At 43.5% G+C, this 12,263-nt stretch overlaps 1 protein-coding gene across 5 annotated transcripts in view; it reads left to right on the plus strand.

Moving 5' to 3' along the window:
• Positions 1-12,263, plus strand: part of shq1 (SHQ1, H/ACA ribonucleoprotein assembly factor) — a 56,684-nt gene that overhangs the window by 26,286 nt on the left and 18,135 nt on the right. For all 5 annotated transcript variants that reach the window (XM_039797502.1, XM_039797501.1, XM_039797504.1 and 2 more), the window contains 2 exons: positions 72-125; positions 7,946-8,069. In XM_039797502.1, the coding sequence (XP_039653436.1) occupies positions 72-125; positions 7,946-8,069 (178 nt within the window). The remainder of the gene's footprint in view (positions 1-71; positions 126-7,945; positions 8,070-12,263) is intronic.

Here is a 12,263-nt window from a genome sequence, read left to right on the forward strand (position 1 = left end):
AGAATTAATCGCACTGTATATTTCCTGTCTGTCATTTTTGTGGTGATAAGTGGTCCCCTTTTCCCCTGCAGGTAGAGTCAGCGTGGACTATCAGAAAACTGAGCGGGACTCTCTGCTGGCTGGAGGTGAGTCAGTTATTGCACAAGGAAAGGTTTTACACATATCGGTTGGGGCTGGAAACTACAAGTTTGAAAATAAAAAATACGGCGGTGTGGAGATAGAAAAAAGTTAGCTTACCAGGCCTTGTAGCCCACTTTGCATTTCTGCTTGAGGCTAGCAGCTCAGAGCTACATTAGCTGCTACTGGCATAACACATCTGAACCCCTGCCTGAATTGTGGGCGGCCAAGTTGCACTGTGGGTAATGTATGCGCCAGGTTTCGACATAGATGATATCTCTGGTTCTGCTGTATCAATTTTTACCCCTTTTTTTTCTTTTTTTTTAACTGCCCATCATGAGTCTAACAGTGTTATAAGAGTGTGATGCTAAATCAGTGGAGTACTCTTTTAATTCATGCTGCACTGTGTCGATCTGCTTCTGTTTCCTCCCTTCTCAGATGTCTACTTTTGATTTTGTATGCATTTTTGCAGCCACTAAATATTTCTTTCTGTTTTATAATGCAACTGAACAAGCAGACTTAATGTCTCCTGCTTTTGAAATTGTCAGTGGGTAGCTTAGGGTGAAACCCATTAGCCGATGGAAGTGGTTCCCATCAAGTTCCAGATATGTATTCAGAGTACATGATGGCAGTTGCATGTTGGAAGGTCTGTAAGAGAGCCGGCATGTCGCTGTTCCTGACCAGGCATCCACATCGAGAGTGTCTTTATCAACCATATTTGATATTCGTGATGCCTTGCTGTTTGAGCCAATAAAATTTCAGCATGACGTAACACCCGTACATGGAAACTCAGTGTTTCGCACAGAATTAGATTCTATTTGAAATTGAAATTGAATTGAAATTGAATTGAATTTGTGGTGGCAGCTGACCCGGGGGGGGGGGGGCGCACGCACGTGCAGAAGGAGGTGCAGACTTATATTAATTGTACTTCAAATATTTTCATACAAAATTCTGCAGGTAACAAATGTAATGGTATAATGCAGTAAGGGAAGGGGGCTTTCACATCTGACAACAAAGTCCAGTTCATTTGATTACTATGAACAGGGCACAACCGTATCTTTTTCCCAAGGGGCATGTTTTGCTCCTCAGTTGAAAAATGTAGGAGTGACTTACATATGGTAACTGCTATTACTGTTGTAGCTTATTTGTACAATAATACAATAGTGTCATGAATACAAAACATGAAGTGTAAGGTTTTCTATTTTGAACTATGTATAAATAAATTGTCCGTGACGTAGAGCAGCAGACCGCCCCTACGGTTCGCAGGCACGTGAACCGCGGATTCATTGCAAATGTAACCATCATAGTGTGAAATGCAGTTTAACTGCTGCTGTTGCGTGAACGCGGCTCAGCAGAGAGGCGGCGCGAGACGCCGGTCCCCAGAGCAGCACCAGGTCACCTGGAGAGTCCGGTACAGTCTGACAGTCTGCAAACGCTGGCAGCTGAAAATCAGACGTTTTGGCGCTCGTGATATTCCTCTGGCGCTGGCTAAAACCTCTTTTAAGGGGCACCAAAACTTTCTCTATGCAGTATAACCCCTGAATAAATACCGGTAATAACTGAACTAAACTATACTAACCATTAAACTCCAGATCGACTCTAGCAGTCTTCTCTGCGGGGAAAAAGATCGATGTCGGTCGATGTCTTCTTCTGTGTGTTAATTAGCAGATCGCAAACCAAGTTGAAGGCTCATACAGCCACCTACATTACTGTATTGGAGTGTGTAGAATAGTCAATGGCATTAAATAATCTGCACGGAGGAGTAGGGTCTGTTGTGAGAGTGTGTGTGTGTGTGTGTGTGTGTTTATGTGTGTGAGAGAGAGAGAGAGAGAGAGAGAGAGAGAGAGAGACTATACGGCAGTATGTCAACATTGATTGTGTGGCAGGCCGCCACAAATATATCAATGTATGGGAAACACTGAAACTGAGCTTGTACTGTACCCAAGTGTTGCTGAAAGTTTATCAGCTGCTATTTTAGTTTAGAAATTACTCAAATTAAAAAAGGACCAAAAAAAGTTCTGTTCCAACTAGACAAATAGACACCTGCTCAATTGTCTGGAACGGGGGGAAATGTAGAGTTGTAGAGCGAGTAGTTCATGGTGGAAACAGGGCATGATTTCCATTTAATAGTGTCCTCCTCCGCGCCAGACAGAAGATTTTTGGAGAACAGAGTTCAGAGCTAACAACTGTAACTTAATGATGACATTCTTACAGAGGCAGTTCTTTTATTCTTCAACTTTTGAGTATGTTGGCAAGGAACTGCTTGTGAAACAAGGTTATTTAATAATCTAAGTATATCTTCTTTTCTAAAAGTAGAAAAGAAAAAATGTAAAAAGAAACCGAGGACAACTCTATACCTTATTCTGCCATTTTTTTTTTTATAGTTTGTATTTCAGACTTTCAGACCTTTGTCAAAACATTGTGTGTGCGTGCATGTTCACAACCTGCCACTAGACAAGCAGGGGTCAGCAACCTTAGGCACGTGTGCCACCATTGGCACGCCATAGCTTGACTAATGGCACACCAGCAACAACTGTGCAAGATAGTTTTTTTGGAAATGTTCCAGTCTGCATGCCAAATGACCTCTTTGACAGCCATTGGCAGGAGCACAGCGTGTTATTTAAGATAGTTTGACTTTTTCTCCATTTGCATATCACGAAGACCTGCTCTACTCTGCCTCTGATTGGCTACTACTTGTTGCCTTTATCACATAATAAAAGGCGAAGGCCTGAGCAGGCTCAGTAGATGATGGCAGGCGTAATGCTGATATGGTACACTGATTACCAGGAACATTTTAAAATGGCACTTTATATCAAAAAGATTGCATACAACATCTTAGCCCATGTGTACAATGGTAGGACCAATTAAAAATAATATATATATACATATATATATACACACACACACACAAGGTTCCATTAACACTGGTGCTTTCAGATATTTTTGTAGAAGTTTACACCTTTTTATTTGTTTCCATTATCACCTATTTTAGTATTTCTGTATAGTCAAACACACTGCTGGTGTCCCCATAGTTATGTTTTTCTCTTTGTTTTAACAAAATAAAATGTGTTTAAATAGTGATTTGATCTGTTAACCATTGATCCTTGATCAAATTGATTTTTTGGAAGTTAATTCAGTGTAAACATGAATACAGATTAGTTTTGACTCTTTGCGTCTGTTCCAAGAAGCAGGTTCACTCAGTAATCTGGATAATGTTGCTGAGTAAAACCTACCTCAGACCTGGTTCCACATTTGACTCAACATATGTATCTAGATTACTCAGTAAAGCGTGTTCTTGGAACAGGGCCCTGTATTGTGAGAACAATATCTAGATGTAAAAAAAAAAGATTGATCACATGCATGTTGGCGACAGAAACTTGGCTTCTTAACATTTCTGTGACGCTTGCAGGTCTAGTTTTGTAAAAGAATGAGGTTGTTTGAAATTTCACCACTCTAGGAGGCTCAGTGAGGAGCTCAAATTGTAGAGGAAACCATGCATTAGTAATGTGGGCATTGCCAGGGCTCCAGACTCACTAGGAGCACAGTGGCCCCCAACTGAAAATTTTAAGGGTGCAACCAGAAAATTTAGGGGCACATACCAACATGCTAACCAAATATTCACATTTCTACTAATTTCCACTGTATTACTAATAAATACTTTGATAATAGATGCAGAAATTACAATGTGCTGTTTCAAATTCAGTGTCACCTTTGAAGATGCAACATAGAAGGTAAACTGACAGCCCCATAGCTCTCATGACAGTTAAAAAAAAAGCTATTATTTTATTCTTGTATTTGTATATTCTTTTTTAAGCCTGTTTTATTTTCATCATGACCATTTTTAATTCTCTTTTAATGGTTCATGTAAAGCACTTTGAATTGCCTTGTTGCTGAAAGGTGCTGTAGAAATAAAGTTGCCTTGCCTTACAACCCCAGCCTGTCAGTCAGTCACCAGGGCACAGAAACCACCGTTGTGCCTTCTCGTCACCGAGGAAGTGTAACGTCAACAGCACCGCGACTGCTTTCGGCTCGCCATTAATATCATATCCCAGCAAACGCTGTCTGTGTGAAGTTTTGAAAAACTGTAACCACACTTGAAACCACTTTATTACTCACTGTGACTTCAACAAAACTGCAGAGCTGACGTACTTTGCACCGTCTGCAGCTCTGCAGTTCAGTTGCGCACACTCAAATTTTGGTTGCAAAATGCAACCATTTGGTCGCAGTCTGGAGCCCTGATTGCCTTAGGAAGCGGTAGCCCCTAATTACCACATTGGGGCAAATAAACCCATTTACATGTTTAGTTTAGCACTGGATTTCACATGTTGGTGCCACCTTCACAAGACTGGATGTGATCCTGCTGTTCTTATAACTGTGAGTTTGAGATATAGAGTGATGGTGGGCTATTCCCCTACTTGTATGGCTCTTGTACTAGCATTACATCCCGCTTACTTTTTTGAATTGTCTCATTACTGACTTAGTGACTGCTCCCCTTTTTAATGGTTTTGATACAGAGCAACGATTGTGGTGAGCAGAAGGTGTTCAGAAGAGATGGTTTTGCTACATTTCTATGGTTTTGCTAAATTTTATAAGGAGGCACTTGTCAGCTAGGCTGTAACCCCTGAACGCACAACCATAAATCAAATCTCAACTGACACTTATTAGCAGTTAATGAAGGCTATAGCACTTCTGGTAATGTAGGCCAGGCGTGGTGCTCAATACCTCTATTGTATTTTTATTCTATTATTGTTGGTGCTCAAGAGGGTTGCGGGTTGGTGTTTTTGCCAGTGGTTTCACGCTTTCAGTGACAACAGTTGTGAATGAACACATTCATCTGCCTATTTGAATAGACAATCCTTCATTAATGTTGAGCTGGACATATTTAAGCTACTACACACTACACTACAGATGTGGTAAGCAGGCTGCGATTTGTGAAGAAAGCAGAGAGGGGGGGGAGAAGTTTTTTGATCATGCACAACAAAAAAACTAAACATGCAAGAATGAAATCCCCCTTCCAATTACCATAGATAGAGCCACTTGACCAGGCATGCCGAAACACTTATTTATCAACTTCAATATTCAATGGAAAATAATCTCAAACTAAAATGGCACAACGCAGCGTAAACAAAATACTTTCACCCAGGAAAACGCTCGTTGGTTCCTCGGGAGTGTTTTAATCCGAACCACCATCCTTTTCGGAAACTATACTCGTTTTGGTACCTCGACTTAACTGTCAGCGCCGCATCACGCTCACTTGTTCTGGCTTAACTCCAACTACCATGGCCCCAGAAAGGAGCGTCGTCTGGCGGTGCCTGTAGCCGGCTCCCAGTCACCTATTGGCGGCTAAACAACTGTTGCTGGTAGTCGGCGTCCCGGAGCTCTGCAGCGGGCTAAATACAAACCAGCAGCTGCCGCTCGGATTTTATCGTTCTATGGCACTTATAGACTGTTCACTTTACAGCGCTTTACTTAGTTTAAAATAGGCTACTCATTGGGGAAGTAGATGATCACTTTGAGGGGGGGGTGATACATTTTGTAAAAATATTTCAGCAGTGGCAGGGATATGTAGACCAGAAAATTGAAATTGCGGGAACTTGCAAAAATTGCAGTTAGGTAAAAAAGTGATACCCCCAACACCCTGCTTTTCAATGATGTTCACATCGCGTAATTACGTCACTTCATAACGTTCCCATGGTAACGGGGGAAAGTGGCTGCTGAAGTAAACGCAACATTTTTCAACTTTCTGCTAAGATAAATGTGACTTTTTTTTTAGAACGAAAATGCGGGGGATTATGAAATCATGCAAGCTCCGCATATTTTGCGGGGAAATCGGCAATTTATGCGGCGTATTTGAAAAAAATGCGGCCCCCGCATAAATATGCGGACTTTGGCTGATTATGCATTGAATTATGCGATTGCATAATCGCGTTTTTCTGGAGGGACTGATTAGGTGTTAGGCTTGCACACATTGTCACTACTTGTGATAAAAACACCAAAGGTGAAACTCGTTGTATAAATCAGCCAATAAGGTTGCTTGGAGGAGTAGACCTCGACCACAGTTTGTAGTTTTCCTGCTGTGGTGACAGTGGGGTGAAGAACAGCCTCCGCCTGCCTTGCAGCCCTCTACTGCTCGTCAGCAGAGCTGTCGGCTCCCACTGACAAGCCACCTCGCTCAATCCCCCGCTCCCTCCTTCCTCCTCCCCTTCCCTTCACCTTGTGCTCTACAATAGATCCCTCTCTGTCTTTGACTGTATGAAATCAGCTCTGCTTCCTCACTCCACTCTTCCTCTCTGCTATCTCTATTCCCTGGCTTATGCCTAACATTCGCCTTCCCATCGTCTCTCCCCCCTCCTCCCTCCATCTGCTGCATGTTTACTTGTCCTCAGTCGACTGCACTGGTGTGACTGTGAGTCGTCGTCCCCCCCGCCCCCCTTCTGCAGCAGCAGACCTTATTTACACTCCTGCTAAACAAGCCCAAGGGAGAGCATGATCCCAGATGACACGCACTTGTGAGCTCACAGCATATCCTAACAAGCCACAAAGAAGAGAATGAAACATGAGATGAGAAAAAAAAAAATGTCTCTGTTTCCGTCTCCAGGCTGTGTGTCCATTGGTGCAGAGAAAATCTGAGACTGAAGGCAGTGATTAAAGAGAAGCCGCAATTAACAGGCCAGGGCTGCAGAGGTGTTTAAGAGTTGTGAGCCCCTATTTTGCCAGCTCAATAAATGAGTTGTTTGGAGTAATTAGCGCACCAGCCGCTGCAGTGCACACCAATAGGAGCCAGTCAGAAGAAAAGGAGACGATGAATATGGTATATATGGCTGAACCAAACCTTTTACTGTCCGTTGCATCACCATTTCCTTTACATTCCATTCCATTACATGTCATTTGATTGACGCTTTTATCCAAAGTGACTTACAATTGCTATATATGTCAGAGGTAGAGATGCACCGATTACAACTTTCTAGGCCGGTTTTCATTGAGTTAAGCCAGCCGATACCGATTTTAGCCGATTTCATTTCTTCTAACCACTTTACAGCACACTCAAATATTTATTTTCTATCTTTTCTTTAATAGAACATTTTGCACAGAACATAGAAAAAACTTTTGAGCAGAAAATGGATCACTGTAAAATAGAACTATATAAATTACTCCTGGTGTGGGAAATTCACACACATCTGAAGTGCAATGTTAGAACCATTTCCTTCTTTTCACATCCAATATCCAGCTAAAAAAAATGTGATTTTGGTTTTTGGTGTCGTCCCTCCACGCCTTACTTTTTCCTTGCAGGTGTTGCATATTGCAAACTTGTTATCTTCTGCACACATGCTGAAGAATTTCCAAACAGCTGACAAATAGCGCGGACATGCGCTTCACACCGCGAGCGGGTACACGCCACACACGGCGGAAAAGTTGAGAGAAAGGAAAAAAAGAGAGCGTGCTGTCACATCCGTGTGTGCGTGCGTCCTTGAGAACTGTAACTCGTATAACTTATGTTGTCAGTTAATTGTAGCGTTGACCGCCATGAAACCGGCATATGTCATACCTGCCGATCGCCGGTCACGGCCAAGCACGTGAAAACCGGCCAATTCCGGGCTTGCCGGTCTATCGGTGCATCTCTAGTGAGAGGTCGCACGCCTCTGGAGCAACTAGGGGTTAAGTGTCTTGCTCAGGGACACGTTGGTTGATGTATCGCAGTGGGAATCAAACCCAGGTCTCCCAGTCATATCCACTGTGCCATCGCCGCCCCCTTTACTTACTGAATAAAACCACGGTCTGTTTTGGTGCTGGATAGCTTTCTGACATTCCGTTTTTTTTTGTTTCGCAGACGTACAGCTCTTTGCAAGACGTCCTGGTGTCATTTGGACGGAGGGTTTTGTGCTACCCACTCTACAGACACTTTTCCATGGTCTCTGCCGTTGTTCGTGACACAACGAAGATTTTGCAGTCAGGTGAGTCGCCATGAAGCACCACACCAGATGTTCAACAAGTATGCCCCTTTCACACATGCACTGCAACCCTGAAACTATCCAGACATTAACCGGGGGAGCCGAATGTGAGAACGCAAACGCCGAAACGGCGGGACTGGACATTAAACAGACTTTACCCTGCCGGCTTCCTAGTACGAAGTCTGTGTAATGTCCGATTGAGCCCGTATGTGAGTAGGTCATTGTCCTGAGAATTCCCAGCATGCGAGTGGACGTGTTGATGATGTTTTTTGTTTTTGTTTTTTTTTTACACAAACACACCAACAGAGGTTCGGGAACTTCGTTGGTAAGGGCCGGCGTCGAAATCATCTGAAAGAATGGCAAGAGACTTGGGTCTTTATGACCAAATTACAAACGGTCTACGTGACCGTGGTGTAATCTGCCTCATGTCCTGCCTCCTTCACGCTCTACCTAGGCGCCGCGCCCCGTCTAAACCAAATGGAGCATTTCCTGCAAGTGAGAACGCGTCTGACGCAGACAATCTCCTGTTGTGTGCGACATGTGTGAAAGGTCAACCTCAGACAATGTCCCGACCTGATTCTCCCGACATTGTCCGGAGTTCATATGAGGGAAAAAAGGCTGCAATGTTTTTTTGTGACCTACTCGAATCAGCGGACTGGTCCCTTAAGCGTGATTTATGGTTCTGCGGAGGCTCGACGCAGAGCTTTTGCCGTAGCCTACGTAAGTGGCCTGAGGTTTATACTTGTGCGTTGGTGTGTGCATCGACCTCTTAAGCCCGAGACACACCAAGCCGATAATCGGCCGTTGGACAGTTTGGCGAGGTCCGTGACACGAATCTGTTCGGTGTGTCCCGTGCCGTCGTCCGTCTGGGGGGCTGCGTTCATTTTGGCCGACCTGATATGTTCGGTCGGCGGCAGGGCAGTCGGGACTCACCCGGAAATGGCGAGCGGAATGAGCGTGACTAGAGTCTCTCAAAATCTGGCAAAAATCTTTTAAACGATCTGAAATGAAGACAGATTCAGCAGCTGCACGGCCTATTTCACGCTTAAAATGTTCTCAGAAACATGTTTCAGTGAACTATTTTAGTACAATATGAGATCGTATTCTGAACGAGCCGCCACGACAGTCTGGCTTTGAATTTACGGAGAAAACAAACCCATGTGACTCGTTCGTCCAATCAGCTGCCGGTTTTCATTTTTTGGGCAACAATACAGATTAGCGCCACCTGCTGCTATGGAGACGCATTACGTTTCTCAAGTCGGTGTCGCCTCAGTGTGTCCCGAGGCAGTTTTTTGGACCTCTGGGACCCCACTGGCTTTTCTGACGACGGTCGGCCGTTTGGTTGATGTGCGTGCGTGTGTGGAGCGTGTAATATAGAGCGAGTGAGAGAGTGACAGCGATTGGCTTCAGTGCAAGTACCGACTCTAGAGGCATAGTGGGAGAAACAAAGTGTCTCCCCTGTGTTTTCAGACCACGGTGGGAAATCTGTAGCAGGAAAAGGGAACCTTCTGCTTGATTTCACGTTGTTTATGGAGAAGGAGAACCAGGAAATGAGTTGGGGGAAACGCAACGCTACCAAGCCACGGCCGAGCGACGTGTAGTTAAATTTTTCGAGAGGTGCACGTCAGGCTGCTACATAGGGTACGTGTCTCTACGTACGTAGCCACGGCGTTGATTTAACGCAGAAGCATAAATCACGCTTTAACCTGCTTGTCCCTGCAACGTTGCTGCTCTCATTCACAAGACAGCCGTACCAGCATTTGCTCTGAAATGTTACTAGGTCTTAAGGTAGGAAATTGGCGGTACAGATTTCCCTGAATATCAATCCCTGCTCCCAGTTACACATGACCCCATGCGGGAAGTGTTCCTAATCATTTAGGGGATAGACTGTTAAGTGTGAAAGGGGCTTAAGAGAGTGGCCCCACTCCCACCTCCTCTGGGAGTGAAATGTGGATTAGTTGAGAACGGACTGTTGACTTTGATATCTCAAAGCCCAGAGTAATCTTTAAATCAAAAGCCCCCGCGGACAGATGAAACTGCAGTGTAAACACACTCAGGATGTGTAAGGGCTAAGATTATCCAGCTTGTGATGATTTTAACGCTGGTAAATGACAGCAAATTAAAGGCCTTTTAAGCTCCAGATTAGCATTTCCGCGCCTCATTAAGTAGGTAGATGAGCAGATCAGGAGAGCCAGGGAAACAGCAGTTGGAGTCACTCTTTCTCCTCACCTTCTTTCCGTTGCCTCGGAAACATTATTTCTGCCATAACGAGATTACTCATGTTCACCCCAGGCCTCAAAATCGTACAACCTCATAATCTCACTCTTATTTTTCCCAAAACAGCCAAATGATGAGAGGCTTTGTTAATTTGTGTCAATGTATTAAGAATTTCTTTTTTTATTTTATTGTTTTTCACTCACAATTAATAACCTTTATAATTTGCAAGTAATAGGCCTTTTCCGTAATAAACTGTAACACTACAGTAATTCGCCCTGGCGTGTCTGATGGTGGGTTTCCTCCCAGCATTACTTTACACTCTTATTAATTTGTCAGGATAAAGCAAATGGAAATACATGCTCCACATTTGAGGCACTTCATTTTAAGTGGCCGTGAAAGCAAACATTCATAGGTATTAGCAAAGCAAACCCATTAACGGCAGCGCACAGGTTACGGCCTCCGAGGAAATGTTATCCGGAGGTAAATATTTGAACAGCCCTTAGGAAGCAGGTGGAGGAGCTCCTTAAGAATACTCCCCACGCTGCCAAAGTGGCCAAAAACTAAAGAGCTACTGGGCAGGTACAGAGGAGCGAAAGGCGCCTGCGGTTAGGAAGTGTAGAGGAGAACCTCTGGGTCACGCCGCTGTCATTATCACGCTGACAGGACGAGACAGGAAATGTCAGATGTGGCCCTCTGTTACAGATCCATCCACCACACATCTCTGCCGAAATTCATTCAGGCACATTTTGCGCGGGTCTTGGAATTCTGAGAGGGCAGGGAAAAGTTTGGGAATTTAATAAAATTCTTGGTCAAATAAGTTCTCTGACCTAGTTATGGAAAATCAAGGAACCAGAGCAGGGCTGTGAACACTGTAGGTTCAGGGCACTGATGGGATGAGATGCATGGACTGTGTGTGCATGTGTGACAGAGGAAAGAAGGAAAAGACTGAATTAAATGGAAATTATATTAGAAAGTAGCTGAGGTAGCATTCAATAATGCTACAACATGTGCATTCATTTAAGTTAGATGTACTGAGCTAGACGATTGGACTGCATTGATCTGGATTGGGCATGTTGGGCATCTCACCTAGAATATCAGTGTTGAACTGAGAGCAACCTTTCCTCTGATTTCCTACAAACTCATGAATCGTCCCTGTGAAAAAGAAGTCAAATCTTGGAAGCCGGTGTGTTTTTTGCCTTACGTGATCCAAGTCCTGAATTTGAGGGCAGAGTTTCCTGCATGCGATCCCATGCTTAAATGAGAAACAAATGTTTGTTTAAGGTTTGCCTCACTGCAAGTGCGCTGGAAGTGGATTGGGATGTCAGTCGGCAGTGGTCATGGTACGTTAGACCTGACACTGGATGAAGATGGGTCTCTCCTGTCTTTTTGAAGCACTTCAACTTTCTTTTCAACTTAACACTAAAGTTGCTTTAGATATTTATCAGTTACTTTTTGAAATCCACATGAACTACTCTTCACGTCGGCATAATTTGGATCCACCACACAGCACTTTTTAAGCTGGTTCACCAGTTACTCCTGTCGTTTCCTTTCAATGAAAAATATATTTAAATAAGTGTTTATCTAATTATCATTCCGTTACCTTTTCCTCTTTCTTTCTTTTTAAACCATTTGTCCTTCTGCATTTCCTTTCCAGCTGTCCTCCTTCCATCCATGATCTGTCTCCATATTTCTCTTATTCATCCATTCAATTCTTACACTATTACACATTAAAAGTGCTATAAAAATATTTTATATTCTGAATACAATGTTGTCAGTGTGTTAATGTTGGAGTCCTGACCCGACTCTTAGCAAACAAGCGATTGTGCCCGCTTTAGAAAGTTAACTAGTCGCAAGTTTGCGGTAAAATGCAGTTGGGTTTTCGAGGTCAAAACACTATATGTAGCAGCTGTGACTCTAATAAACTTATTATAAATAATGTCATTTTTGTACTCTTACACTGAAAAAGGCACATGTTGAAGA

Source organism: Perca fluviatilis, chromosome 4, assembly GCF_010015445.1.
Source record: "Perca fluviatilis chromosome 4, GENO_Pfluv_1.0, whole genome shotgun sequence".
Classification (NCBI taxonomy): Eukaryota; Metazoa; Chordata; class Actinopteri; order Perciformes; family Percidae; genus Perca; species Perca fluviatilis.